At 37.8% G+C, this 16,153-nt stretch overlaps 1 protein-coding gene across 1 annotated transcript in view; it reads right to left on the bottom strand.

Moving 5' to 3' along the window:
* LOC134804435 (diuretic hormone 41-like) overlaps positions 1 to 16,153 on the bottom strand; it is an 85,856-nt gene that overhangs the window by 35,294 nt on the left and 34,409 nt on the right. Inside the window, exon 2 of the mRNA XM_063777477.1 lies at positions 838 to 885. Within this exon, the coding sequence (XP_063633547.1) occupies positions 838 to 840 (3 nt within the window). The 5' untranslated portion in view covers positions 841 to 885. The remainder of the gene's footprint in view (positions 1 to 837; positions 886 to 16,153) is intronic.

The raw sequence follows: 16,153 nt of genomic DNA, 5'->3' as shown, positions 1-16,153 counted from the left end.
CTAAAACAGTACCTTCATAAATTTCATAATATTATTACCTTGGAGCCTAGTTCCATAAAACCGACGACCGCGACCAAAAATACTATTTTCCTCTTTTTCGCTATTATAATGATTGGGTAAAAGAGCGATACTGAAATGTATGAGTACCTATTCACCTTCTAGGCTTTATTATTCTAAGGGCATATATTTGCAGTATCAAATGTAGATAAGTAATAAGTACCAATTATCAAATCACCCCCCTCATTTTCATACAATTTTCAACAAATCAATAACCGCGATGAGTCTAGCTAAGGTTGCACCGACACGGACCGCCACTTGGCGTGCAGACTTAGCATTGATGATCTCTATGACCTTATTAAAATGGCAGTTTTTAAACTTTCAGAGTCAACAATTCAAAGAGTTTTTCATCACACTTGCCCGAAAAAGACCTTATTTCATGCAGGACAGGCCTTTGTCCTGTATTGTTCCAGCGGGAGTTATGGATTGTGAAAAATAAAGCTATACCTAACTCCCTAGGGGTTTATAGCTTTTATTTATTATGTCACTAATTTATACGAACCATGTAGGTTATAAGTAAAATACTTTGTTGAGAGACTTATAGACCTCGCTTACAAAATCTCACTTACCCCCCACGTTGCACAAAGTACTATTTCGAATGACGGTGCTTACAGAGGTTGGACAGATGGACAGACAATCTGGACGACACTATATGGGTTCAGTTTTTGAAATATTGGCTACAATTAAGGACTGCTAGGTACATGTTTTTGAGACAATAATGGCCTTAATAGTGGAAAGACACACGAGTGTGACACAACACGGAACTATCGTTATTCTTACCATTTTGTAGGTAGAGTGTCGGGGGATGCTCGAAGAATCCAAAATAATCTGAAAAAAAGAATAAATTCGGTTATTATGAGTAAATGTAACCTGCAGTTGCAGGCGTCCATAGGCTACGGTGACTGCTTACCATCAGGCGGGCCGTATGCTTGTTTGTCACCGATGTGGTATTAAAAAATGCCCATTTAACAACATACTTGTGAAGTATCCCATTTTCACATCTCTAAAGTGTGTATGATAACACATTTAATTAACGTCGGTTTAGATATTGCCCAACAAGTTATGAAATTATTTGGGTCAACGTTTTCAATCATGGCCGCTAAGGGTGGACTAGCGCTTAATTGATCTCGGTTAGCCCATTGAAGGTTCAAGTCCTTCCATACAAGAACGCACTTCAACATGAGATTGTCATGACTAATAGTCCACAAGATTCGTGTCATAGGATTGGAGGTAGGTACCAGCCAGCCTAGCCAAGGTGCCAATCGCTATCGCTTCGACAACGAAACGCTTTGTGTCTCTCTATCAATCTTCCATATTAGTGCGACAGTGACAGTTGCGTTTCGATCGCTACGGAGCGTAAGCGATTGGCATGTTGGCTACGCGACCTGTTCTACTATCAGGTTTACGAGTGAACACGTGTGTTCTGTCTAGGTACCTATTAATGTAGGTAACTACTTAATTAGGTATTTCTAGTATCGGCCATTTTATGATCTATCCAGCCGGCCTAGCCAAGGTTACAATCGCTGTCGCTTCGACAACGAAAAGCTTTATGTCTCTCTATCACTCTTCCATATTAGTGCGACAGTGACAGTTGCGTTTCGATCACTACGGAGCGTGAGCGATTGGCATCTTGGCTACGCGGCCTGGTTTATAAGAAAAGTAGGCAGTTCGTTCTAACTAAAAGGCCACATTATAATCTTAATCTGATTGGTCTGATTAATAAATTAGCGTATAAAAAATAGCTTCGCTCGGCGACAAACAGTTTATTATGTGGGTGAAATTATAGTGAAATATAGCGATATATGTACTAACTACGTACACGAAACTCTTTTTAAGTATTTAAAGACCATGCTCCAACTTGTAATCGGCAATAGGCAGGTAACTACGTATCATCGGCCTACTTCATGTTAAAGTTAAATTGTATGTAAATGTTTTTCAAACACTGTTAGAAGTAAGGTCTTACTTGCCTAACAGCCTTTCGAGAAGAAGGGAAACTTTCACTCCGGTTGTCGTTTACTTGTTTTCATCAGACTAGAGGTCAGTCTTTTTAAATCAGGAGATTTAACACAATAATGTTACGTTGATAAGAAAACAAAAGTGTAAGGTACCTAATAGTGATTTATTGGTTACGAAGGTATGCTAGATCATTAGGCAAATATTCTAAACGGAGGTTTCATGGGGAAATTCCACATTTTGACATACTTCATGCCATATCTAAATGCCAGTCGATGATTTGATTGGATCCGTGATATAAATTACATAACTTCGACTAATCCGCTTGGTTCACAAACTAATCTAATCACTCAATAATTAATATGTAACAAACAGTGAAAATTGCCGCCATTCAAGGCAATACAATCTTGATGATAGGGATGGTACGTGCTGGTCGAGCGCACCAGAACAGAGCCGGTCTAAATTCATCGCACTAATCCAATCTGCATCGATATTCTGTATATCTAACTGATTTACCAACCTACTGTTGTGAATAATTTGAATTATAGCCGCCAATTCTGATTAATTTACATTAATGAACTGATTGGCAAGTAAACCGCATTACGACGTGAGCTGATTACAGTCACAGCCACAAACAAGAAATTACGTTATTTACGTGTAGCATGTAGGTACCTACCTACCTATTTATGTCCATGGTAGGTATCTAAACGCATATAAAAATGGAGTTACCTTGGAATCCAATAAACCAAAGGCTGCATGCTAAATGCTAACAAAGATAATTTGAAATAGATGTATATTGTCAAAGTGTCAATTATGTAGTCAGTAAATTTACTGCCATCTTTCGACACAAATGATTAACAATTTTAGAACGACATTTGACTTTGATCCTTATTATTTCACTGATATGTGTTAAATTTGTTAAATGTCAAAAAGTATCGCCATCTACTCGAGAGTATAGGCTAAAGGTATGGCCGGTATGGCGCCATCGCTCGAAAAGATGGCAATATTCCTCTAGTCTAAATTCTCTTTGATGCTAAGTTCCTTGTCATCCTTGTCCATTTCTAGTAAGTATATGGATTATAACCAAACCACAGAATAAATAATAGTACTGAGTACAGAAGACTCACTCTCTAACAAAACGCGTCTGTTACGATTAGCACAGATATGGCCGCTAGGTGGCGACAGCGCCACGCGCGGCTTATGGCAAACCCCAAAATTGGGGCCGAACGTACTTCCGAATGTACTTTTAGCTACCTGTAGCAAAGCGACGAAATCGCGGAGTGAGACACGCCTGACCAAACCTAATTTATCATAATACAGAATATACTACGTAAAACACCGTGTACCCAAAATATGCAATACCAATAGATCTACGGTATACAAAAAAAATGAAGTTGAGGAGTAAATTTTATGCTTTTTCACATTGTCCGATCCGATATCGGCTCTACAGCCGATATCTTACATCCGCGTAGTCAGGCCACGGGGCCGCCCGCTTTAGCGGTCACGCACACAAGGTCCGACAACTGACGGGGGCTCCGACATGGCTGAAATTATCGGAAGCGCCTTTCCGGTATCGGATGTCAGAAGGCGCTTATGAGAAAAACGGCTGCAGGAGAATGAATAAATAAAAACCGAAAATCACATAATTATGTCTTAAATTTTACTTCCATCCGACATCCAATATCGGATCGGGCAATATGAAGTCTCTTAAGAAGGCCACTTTTAAAAATTGGTATGTATGTGATTATGATTATGCCTGATCACAGTAAATGTCATGTAACTGCTGTTATTATTTACCTACTTAACACGCTACATATACGAAGCTATTGATCAAATGATCATTGTACAAATTGGTATGTTTAGGCATATTTGCTTATTTTATGACGTAAGTACAAGGTACAAGACATGGTTTAACGGCCCGATTCGAACAATACTTAGGTATAAGATGAATGTACGTTATTTGCCTGTTATATTTAATTTGTATTCCCTTTTCCTGCATTCATTTTATCGCTCTGTGCATTCTCTTTATGGGCAAGAGAGCGTAAAGATATGTGCCACATTGTATAATAATGTACACTGTACAGGCGTTTATAGTGCATAACAGTAGTCATCATATTTAATTATATCAAAGCTCGCTTTTGTAGATACTCGACAAGCCGGATAATGTACATATATGTAGGTTTGAAAAGTTAAATTAACTTTTGCATTTCGGTTTGATGCATGTTACCTGTATACCTGAAACTTACTATTGAATCATATTACCATTTCAGGTTTACAGTATATGTTACTGAGACATACGATCAAATGAATATAATATATCATATTTTTTCGTTATAGTCATATTTCCAAGTTTTCCAACTCATTCTTATAAAACGAATCCCAAGCTTAACACCGCGCTGCGCGACCGTGAATAAGGCTAGATATTATTTCAGAAGAGTAATCTCAATAATGATACTGCAAATGTAGCCTGCTCTGAGTAGGAGGCCATTTGAACATACATTTTGACATCAAAATGCTATCTTAATGATGTCATTTAGTTGTCTTTCGCTTCGTACTTCGTACTTGGCCGTACCTATTGTCAGCGTGTCTCACTCCGCGATTTCGTCGCTTTGCTACAGGTAGCTAAAAGTACATCCGTTCGGCCCCAATTTTGGGGTTTGCCATAAGCCGCGCGTGGCGCTGTCGTCACCTAGCGGCCATATCTGTGCTGATCGTAACAGAAGCGTTTTGTTAGAGAGTGAGTCTTCTGTACTTAGTACTATTATTTATTCTGTGCTATTGTTCGTTTTTAGGGTTCCGTACCCAATGGGTAAAACGGGACCCTATTACTAAGACTCTGCTGTCCGTCCGTCCGTCCGTCCGTCCGTCCGTCCGTCCGTCTGTCTGTCACCAGGCTGTATCTCACGAACCGTGATAGCTAGACAGTTGAAATTTTTGACTTTCAACTGTCTTGTGATGTATTTCTGTTGCCGCTATAACAACAAATACTAAAAAGAGAATAAAATAAAGATTTAAGTGGGGCTCCCATACAACAAACGTGATTTTTGACCGAAGTTAAGCAACGTCGGGCGGGGTCAGTACTTGGATGGGTGACCGTTTTTTTTTGCCGTTTTTTGCATTATGGTACGGAACCCTTCGTGCGCGAGTCCGACTCGCACTTGCCCGGTTTTTTAGTGTTCCGTACAAAACTTTGTTCACGGAACACTTATAGGACCACTTCGGTCTTGAAAATCAGTTAAATGCGTTTTTCTCAGAGACCGTTTGACGTAGATACCTAAAATTTGGAACAGTTATAGCAATTACCACCACTCATATTGTAAATAATTCAAAACTGCTTTTTTTTTATTTAAGGGGGAAATTTAGGGGGTTGAGAGGGGTAGGCTGAAATTTTTTTTACTTGTAAGAATCGTGTGTTAGAAAGCTTGCAAAAAATTGAGTCGATGGACTGATTTTGACTTCATTTTAGAGTGCAATAGTTTCGATAAAAAATGCATTTACTTAACGTTGCAAGTTTTCATACAAAAATGTTCACCTCTGTCCTGGCAATTTTCGCGAAAACTATAGCCAACAGGCAGCTGACCAGTCAATACCCAACTTAAAGAAGCATGGAGACGGCGGGAAAATTATCAGCTTAACTTTATCTTTATTAGTTTTTCAACTGCTGCCTGATCTTTGGTTGCTTAGGGCTAGCTAACTGATGCTTACACTGGTCATTTCATATTAGGAAGTAGTTTTTGCGAGAAAGATCCTTAGTAAAACTTTGTCATTGAAATTTATGACTTATGTCTTTGACACAAAGTTTAATTCTGCTTGCTTATTTTTGTGGGATATATAATTTTATCTGAATCATCATCATCATCATCATCATTCTAGCCTTCAGTCGCCCACTGCTGAGCATAGGCCTCTCTTCGTGTACGCCACTTATCCCGGTCCTGGGCTAGTCTTATCCAAAAGTGCCCCGCGATTTTCCGAATGTCATCCACCCAACGAATAATAAGTATGAGAGAGATCTACAAAATACAACCTTATTATATTGCAAATAAGTTTAAATTTCGAACGGGCTTTCCTAGTAGGGTTAGTAAGTAGACAAATATATGGAAGTGCATGCATTTTAGTCTCAGACGATGCCGCTTGGCACGAGTGTTCCTTAGGTCAAACAAAGTTGATCTGGCCCGGTAGCCAGGAGATCGTACCATGCAGACCCCCTAAAAAGGGGGGGTGGGGTGAAAGGGTCGGCTCCCCAGGTCTAATCTATGCTATATTCCATCCTAGTCTTAGCAACTAGGGCAAGTTATATATAATTTTCGTATATTATTTTGAAATAATTACTATACCTTCTCATACAAAAAAAAATGGTTTTTGTAGAAGAAATGAAAATGTTATGTAATTATTTGTGACTATATTGGATGTTACAATCACAGTGTGGCGATTTGCACTAAATAAAAAATTGGACGATGTAGCCCATGTATTCTTTATTCTGAAAAATATCACTTTATAGTAGGCATTCATACATTTTTTCGTAATAAAAAAAATATTTATAGCGCGCGGTAGTAACGCTTTCCATACAAATGGAATTATGTCCAAAGTCAAAGATTAAAAATGTTTACAAAAACACTGAATTTGGCATTTTAAAAGTTTAAATATAATGTTTTAATATTTTTTCCATGCGTTTTTGCCCTTTTTGGTACAAATTTGTTGATTTTATTTTTCTTCCACACAAACTTTCTGCCCCCTATTCCCCCCCCCCCCCCCTTAAGGGTTGATTTTATAAAATTTTATTTTATCTCAAACTTAAACCTGTTGCATTTAATTGATGTTGAAAATTTCAGCTTCATATCTTCAGGGGTTTAGATTGTATGACGTCTGGAAGTAAGCAGAATTTCGTTAGATATTATAATGTATGGGATATTATGAAATAAAATGTCTTTAGCTCAAACACATGTAGATCCTAAACTACTAAACATTTTAACCTGAAAATTTGAACATCGATTAATTAAAAAAGATATAAGTTAGTAATAAAAACTAATTTAAAACTATCTACCCTTAAGGGGGGGGGAATAGGGGAGAGAAAGTTTGTATGGAAGAAAAATAAAAACAACAAATTTGTACCAAAAAGGGCACAAAACGCATGAAAAAAAAATTAAAACATTATATTTAAACTTTTAAAATGCCAAATTCAGTGTTTTAGTAAACATTTTTAATCTTTGACTTTGGGCATAGTTCCATTTGTATGGAAATCGTTACCACCATGCGCTATAAATTATTTTTTTATTACGAAAAAATGTATGCATGCCTACTTTAAAGTGATATTTTCCAGAATAAAGAATACATGGGCTACATCGTCCATATTTTTATTTAGTGCAAATCGCCACACTGTGATTGTAACATCCAAAGTTGTCACAAAAAATTACATAACATTTTCATTTTTGTACACAATTTTTTTTTTGTATGGAGTGGTGGAAATGATATATAACTTGCCATAGTTGCTAAGACTAGGAAGGAATATAGCATAGATTGGACCTGGGGAGCCGACCCTTTCACCCCCCCTTTTTGGGGGGTCTGCATGGTACGATCTCCTGGCTACCGGGCCAAATCAACTTTGTTTGACCTAAGGAACAATGGTGCCAAGCGGCATCGCCTGAGACTAAAGTGCATGCTAAATGACCTTACTAACCCTACTATTCCAACCAATGGACTATTTCAATGTACATGTGCTCAGTAAGAATCATATTTATTATTGCAGTTTATCTGAAAAAATCAAATTAAGAATTCCGTTCTTCACTGTCCTTGTGTTTTTTTTTTCTTCACAATAGGACACATTAGAGTTAATAAGGCGTATAGAGATAATAAAGTAATTTAATATTTATTAACAGCTATGGCCTCATCTATAGATTTTATTGAGAGTATCTGATTCGTCGAAACAATATACACAATATTCCTTTTCAATAAGTACCATTACACTTATGTATTATTTGTATATGTCACCGTTAAATTGTAAAAGGCGTTAGTTTATAATCTAACTAGGGAGATTGTAAACTGTCGAAATATTGTGTACCATAACATACTGCTTACAATTTAACGCTTTATTTTTCGGTAGATTATAATCTATCGAAGTGAAACCGTCATATTGTGAACTGGCGTACGAAGGAACGCGCCTCGAACGCTGATTGGTTGAACGTCGTGAGCCGTGCGCCGCCATATTTTAGTGTTAATAAATACATAGATCTGTTGTCGAATGTAAACAGTGTTTTGATTACTTTAAATTGATTTCGTGTTGGAAATTACTAAATACCAACTTTAAAATTAGTTACATGATATGTTGCAGAACTAAAATTAATATCTGATTAACCAAAGAAATGATATGATATGATATGAAATGATAATAAAGAGGGGAAATATTGCTGCGTTTCTGATTTTTTATTTTACGTATTGTTACGTTTATGAGTCCATATAGTCTTGTTGTAGCGGTGGTGGCCAAGTGGAAATGACGTCCGACTTACAATCTGGAGGTCGGGGGTTCAAATCCTGGCTCGTACGAATGAGTTTTTCAGAACTTATGTACGAGTACTAAATATCATTTGATATTTACCACTAGCTTTTCGGTGAAGGAAAACATCGCGAGGAAATGGTAGGTATATGTTAAGTCACCAATCCGCATTGGGCTAGCGTGGGGACTATAGCCATAAGAGGAGGCCTGTGCCCCGCAGTGGGACGTTTATTCATCATCCTTCGTAGGCTAGGTGATTTATAATATGAATATAAGTAAAAGTAAAATATAAAAACACTTACAAAACAATAAAAAATACATATAATCACATTATAAAAACCTAAGCTAGGATGCCGCCAGCAGCGGGGCAAGGCCCAAACTGCCGGTGGTCAGGGCTGCAGAGAGAGGAACCGGCGGACTATCCGCGCCGTGTCCAAGATCACCGCCTTCTGAATCTGACCCTTGATCCAACCACCTAGTGAGGGTCTCTCAAGATTTTCGTCGAGACTCTTCGCTATTAGACCGTTCACTGAAATTATTATTTGTAGTTCGGTTTTAATACTCTCGGGTCTTTCGAGCTCGGTCATTTATAAGGTGTGCGTGGGGATATAGATCCAACACGTGGAGGCCATTTGGAGAGGTTTGATGTCATGTAGAACGCCTGCTGAAACCCATTCACGGGTACATCAATAGATACCCTTGAACCGGTTTCAGCAGGCATTTGAAGCTATTGTAGAGAATATGGACATAGTACTGGTCTATGGTTTAAGGTTGGGTGGAAAAAAGACTGGGCTATTGCAAAGGAGGCCGGACACCTGCCATAACATTGCTCGCACAAGTTATCGAGGCAGGGGATGACTCGCCACTAGTTAGATGGAAACCTGATGCGCCGTCGTAAAGACGGCCAGGCGCAACACCGGCGTGAGTGGCTCAGGGGTGTCGTGAGGTGTGCTGCGCTTTTCCGAAGTTACTCGGGGCTTTATGCCCTTTAGCACTTCCACCCCTGGAGCATATAGCTCTGACGACTCCCCTCTGGACGGCTAATGAAGGCAAGCCAGAGCTGAGAGTCCTGGTCCTGGGTCCCCTTGAGGTCCACTCCGACCGACGAAGACACGCCGGAGACGGAGACCCTGACCGACTCTCTTATTATTATTGTATAATTTTTTCCTTTCACGAGAAATTGACGTTACTGATTTTATTATTTTGTTACTATTTTTTCTTACATAGTGTCAGAATTATTGATTCTCTACTTAATAATAAATACATACTTGATAACACAATATTTGAAGCGTATTTGATTTATATGACTGATACCCGTGTTTGATTCTTAACTCTATGGACACAGAACAGCCTACCGTAAGACCGACCAATCAGCGCACGAGGTGCGTTTCGTCGTGTGTCGGTTCACAATTTTACGGTTTCTCATCGATAGATTATAATCTACCGAAAAACAATCCGTAAAATTGTAATCACTAAGTTACGGTACACAATCTTTCGACAGTTTACAATCTCGCTAGGTAGATTATAATCTAACGACTTTTACAATTTTACGGTGACATATATATATTTGAACGGATCGGTGAGCAACCAGATCCCGTCCTGTTACGAGAAAATAATTCTGGAAGACGTTTATAGTATATGACAATTAGAATTCACAGTTTTTGGAAACAAAGATAAAGTTGACGAAATATAAAGTAAGCCGATCTTGTTCAAACTTGTTTAACTTTATATTTCGTCAACCTTACAGCCAGCGCAGATACAAAATGTCAGTTAAGATTTGGTACTCATGAATCCCAGTCTTCGAGCAACACCGGCTTCCGACACATCGGAAGGGAGGGGCCCAAGCGATATCTCGCCGTACAAATCTTTCTGCCATTTTTCGCGGGGGGAAAGGTGCACACAGTCGCACTTCTCACACACTTACATACAAAATCCAATCTGTAATGATGACACAAATACATAGAAAATGACACACGTCAAAGACAAATCTTGCAAACCTCGATCTCTTTTTGTGTACGGACGAGTGACAAGTGTCACAACACGCACACTAACACATTTTCGTTGAAGTATGTTATTGTATTCTGAGAGATGAGAAGTCGGATTTGTCGCTCGACCGATCCGCAATTTGTACTGAGCGAGCAAAATCGATAAATCCAACAATTACATGAGACTAAAATATAATAATTGTGTTTGAATGTAATTAAACGTATGATATGTAAAAAAAAAATATTACATGTGAAATGTAACACTTTCTTTTTGTAAATTTGATGTCCCCGACCTCTTATTATAACAAAAAACCGAGCAAATAGGCATTTTTGTGTAGCAGTGTTCACGCGCGCGTCTGGACTCGGTCTAGTGAAAAATCCAAGTGCAACTAGTTTTATTACCCGCGCTAGATTAGATTGACGCGCTAATCTTGTACCTCGGCAGAGGGGAAATAGTGCGAATGCCGCCTCCCTTCCGTGTTGCTCGAAGATCCCAGTACTACTAAAATATTTTTTCTTTTAAATCACTGACTTAATATTAGAAATAGACACACAAAAACGTCAACAAAATGTGGGTCAGAATGACATTAGCGGCAAATTTGCATCGATGATAAAAACGCTTACGTAAATTTTGAGTCAAGATAAATATTTTGTACGGAAAAGAACTTAATGTCGTAAGCATTCAGTGTCAAATTTGTAAACATTAGTACCAACACTATTAAAACTTTAGTTACAAAAGTCTGATGGCACTAAACGTAACGTCACCATTGTATTTACGTCAAAAAACGTCAAACGAGAATAATGAACGAATGGAGTCCCTTTGGTACATTTTAATAGGTATTACTGTACAGAAAAACCAAAGTAACAAATGAAACAAATTTAATTTGATCGGGAGTTCGAATAAAATTAATTCATGATAACAAATAACCCGTGTAAGTTATCATAAAACAAATTTATTTTTAATAAGTAAGTATACGTCTTTAAATACTATTTTCCTTGAAATAAATTCAACTTATTAAATTTATGCACGGGGACATTTAGCTCGCTACTGGTACTGATTGGTTATGGTCTTTATCAAAAAAATCCTGTGGTTGTCACAGTGTTCTGATAGGTTTAGCATTTACAGTTAGTATGATGTAAGCCCTTATTGGTCGTGTATATGTCGGAAACAGGGAAATGGGCCGAACACACAAGTGCCGTTTTGCCTTGTTTAAAACTGCATCACCCCTATCTCTTGCTACAATAGCAGTCCACTCTGCACGTCCCATAGGTTTTCTTGGAAATCTTGAATTTAAACATACATACTTTAATCTTACGAATTCCATATAGAAAAAAAGTATTGACCTCCCATCGACTCATTAGATTTTTGTTCCTTCACATTCTTCATTCTTCTTTGGCACTATAAAAATAATTTATTCAAAACCATGAAATTACTACCAGATTACATAAATTATGTAATGCTATCCAAAGAACTAACCGAAAGAAATACATTCCATGCTTTTTGCATATTTTTACGACCATTGTACGACATTGTTGGCAACTTCACATCAGTGGCGTGACTCCCATACAAGCCCAAAAGCCGGGCTTGCCCTAAGGCAACTAATTGCCTTACCGAAATTACGTAGTGATAAGATCAATAAAGATTATTTTAAAATCGCGCGCCAAACGAACCCGTATTATTAAATTCAAGCCACAGCGGCCTCGGACCGCGGCACGAGCGTGTTGCAAAATTTTGCCGCGGCGTGGCGCCTCGTCCGCGCGAAAGAAATCAGGCGTAGGATGTTCTAGCTATCCTGCTCGTACTCGCACTCGTTGGCTTGCAACCGTGCTTGCTTTTTCGTCCCGCTCTGGGCACTATCAGCCTACAAACCGCCAAAGAACGATGTAACTATTTGTTGGTATGTATAGCAATTTTATAAGGCGATTTAAGCTTGGCTTTTGTTTGGAGTGAAGTAAGCTGCATAAGTTCGCAGGAGCGCGCGTTCGCGTTTACTTCAAGTGTATTATTACTTATTTAGTCGGGCCGAGTCAGTGGTCGAGACGAAAGTAATGAAAGTTTGTTTAAGTGAATTTGATTAAATAGTGAATGTGGATTTGTTCATTGTTGTGGCGTTTAGTTTAATAAGTGTTAACAATGGATCAAGAAGTGGTTCCTTGGGACGGTTTGAAATGCGTCCACGTTTTAGTCAACCAAAACAAGGTAAAGTCTTTGACCTTTGTCGAAAAACGGGACATAATTTCCGCGGCAAAATCAACACCCGACTTGTGTATTTCTCAGTCAAGTCAGTCGCGTCAGAGAAATATCTGCAGGGCCGTCTACAAAACTCATTGGATTGTTGGTTGTTCCCATACAAATAAGATGTATAGCTGGTGTTGCATATTTTTTTCGAACGACATTAACGTTTGGAATACTTCTGGCTATAACGGATTTAAATAATTTATCTGGAGCGATAAAGAGGCACATGAATTCCGGTAAACATATGTGTGCAGTGATTTCTTTTAGCAATTTTGGGAAACAAAGGATCGAGGCCTCTTTGTCGCGCCAATTATCAGAAGAAATATCATATCATAACATGCGTGTTGACAACAATCGTAGTGTTTTTCAGAGGTTAGTCGATATTGTGTGTCATTTAGCACAGCAAGAACTTCCTTTTAGAGGACACGATGAGTCGAACACTTCATTAAATAGGGGCAATTTTTTGGAACTTGTATCGTTGCTATCAAAATATGACGGCGTTCTAGAAAAACATGTTCAAAGCGACAAACCAAGCTCGAGCTATTTGTCTAACAAAAAGATTGTTCTAACCGCACAGCACAACTGTATGTAAATTATTATCGTGTAAATTTGTTAATATTGTATATACAAATGAAATTCACTTAAATAAATTAAACGGCTTTTATCAAAGCCACCGGGGGTATGCAATTGCTTATATGTTTGTAATATTCTATCTAGTAATAGTATGCCCTCAGTGCGCTATGATTAGCTCGCCTCGACACGTTAGCAGATGCATTTGAGTCCGAAGAGTGAAGATTGGACAGTTATTACGAAAACATATCTTTCGGCTTGCCCTACTCCAAAACCCTAGGCACGCCACTGCTTCACATTAGAGCGGTCCATACAAGACTAAACGAAAAAGTAACGTGTGATCTTATTTTACTAAGGTCGAAATTTTTTTGTGTGTACCTATGTATATAATTTATGCACACCTCCTGGGATTGAGCAAACTCGGATTACACGCATTTAGGACCAAATGAAGGTATTAAAACGATTTCCAGCTTGCTGGGAATTAATCTTCGAAAAAATCTAATTTGATTGGCCTACTAAACCAGACTGAAAATATTCTTATTCCTACGTACCTATCTACATTTATGACTTATTTAAAAGAATGTCACTTTACCATCTTCGTTACCAGTTACAGTGATAGTAGACTTTGCATACTGAGATTATGATATGATATATATTCACATCATATCAGACTTGGAAGTCTTGGGAGCACTCTACTTAATCAAATTACCCGAATGATATAATTAACCTTAAGTTGCCCCGCATACCTTTTGACTCTTATGAGTTTAAGGTATAACATCGAAATAGATTAAAGGATGAGTCACCTCATGGTAGTATAGTATAGTCAGTGCCTTGCTCGAGCTCGAAATAAACTTCATATTTACTCCCATGTTTCGAGCAAATCGAGCGAGTCATTTCGTTCGTGGTCCCGGTTGAAACTTCGGAATCTTACGCAATTAACCCTTTTCCAGCCCGCATCAATTTACAAGGTTTGGGTAAAAATCCAAATATATGTATTCCAATTAATCCAGCATTTAAAGACAAGACACATTTCCCGAAAGTGCGATCTAATTTGAACCTTAAATCGGAATGCTAAAGTTGAAATTCTATTGGCGCGTATGTAGTCGATAATTCGTACTTATTTTTCACACCACCAATGCTAGGAAAATACTAACTGTAAAACATTACAAATAAAACCCAAATTTTATTTATTACCGTTATTAAATATTTATCATTCAAAATCATCATTTAAAAGTCAAATTGTACAGCCAACTTGACGAAACAAACAACTTTTTGACACTCTTGTGGATAAAATCCAACTTTCTCAACAGTTTTTATAGTATAAAGAGAGCCTTTTCGACATGGTGTAGTGAAAAAAAAAGTTTTTATTAAACGGCTTGGCCGATTAGGTGAAGGTTACGAGAAAAATCTATGCAATGGTACGCAGTTTAATCGGCTAGAAGTGATGTTATAATTATGTCGGGGATTTTAATATCAATGTATAAAAATATTGACTGGTGTATATTAAGTGAGGTTACAGCTATTAAACTTTATACCTTTATTCTGGTATTAAAAATGAGATTTTAAATTTAGTTTTAAGTATTTATTCCAATAAAACGTCCCTGCGACCAACATGTTGAAATTCCTAAGGCCCGTAAATTGATGATTACCTACCTTTTAATTAGGTACCGCCATGGTGTAATACAAATCAAATAGTTACGAACTTATCTAGCCGAGAAAAGCAATGTTATTATTATTATTTAATAGAATTCTCATTAGGGCCGCGAAGGCATGAGACTACAGCCGCTAACTCTGTGGGCACTCACGATTACGGTAACAGATTAGTTTGAGGCGAGACCTGACGTTTTGTGTGTTGGAAGAAGCTTACACACACATGAGAGCTATTTTTCTGTTATTACAATACCTGCATACCGAATTAATAATGAGCTTTTTGTACGTTCTACTTACACATTAATTCATTTATACACCAAAAACACATTTACAACATAAACAATATTACGATTACGTACTTAGTACTTAACAATTTATGTTCAATAAACCTTGTTATCCGATTAACATCGGATGCTTCATAATTGCACGCGTTACGAGTTGGTGCAAAATAATTACTTCACACATTTAATTATTTGGAATGAACGAAATGTATGCTGAATTGATTAAGTAATTAAGTAGGTACCATCGAACAGCGTAATCCAGAAATGGGAATGCGATCAATTTCGATTTACCTACATACTTACTCCAAAATGCTCACAATTTTAAATAGATATTTACTCTACACCTCATAACAAGTCTTATTGTATTTAAATATGCATTACAATTAAAATCGTTCTTTTTTAAAGTTCTGTCTGAAGTACCGCCTACGGATTTCTACACTGAGCGAGCTGAGCTAGCAATAAGTATGTGATTGGCTTGAATGAAATACAAACTACGTAAATAAATATTTAAATATATAAACATGAGTTAACCCAAGTCTAAGTAGCTGCCTAAGCTACTACTAGAATACTACCGCGCGTCACTAACCGTTAAGGTGACAGTCCATTTCCAACGACAGCAGCACTACCATTCATTTTACTATGGAAACTGACAATAACACCGACGCGTTCGTACTAGTAGTGCAGCTGCGGTCAGAAATGGAATGTTACCCTTAAGAGGTGGGTAAGGGACGTGCTGTCAGAGAAACCACCAATTGGTCAAACATATGACCTTTAGATATATTATTTGTAGAACGTGCAAATTTGTCATACGAGTAAGATGTCGCATCCTCGTCATCTTAACATTAACAATGCTCCCAATTGGTTCGGTAAAGTATGTAAGGACGCTAAGCACAAGGAATTTCGTACATTGACCCGTTTGTTCCTATCTCTATCG

The sequence above is a fragment of the Cydia splendana genome, chromosome Z (genome assembly GCF_910591565.1).
Source record: "Cydia splendana chromosome Z, ilCydSple1.2, whole genome shotgun sequence".
NCBI classification, from domain to species: Eukaryota; Metazoa; Arthropoda; class Insecta; order Lepidoptera; family Tortricidae; genus Cydia; species Cydia splendana.
The sequence above is the reverse complement of the archived record's forward strand: the minus strand, read 5'-3'. Positions and strand labels throughout refer to the sequence as shown.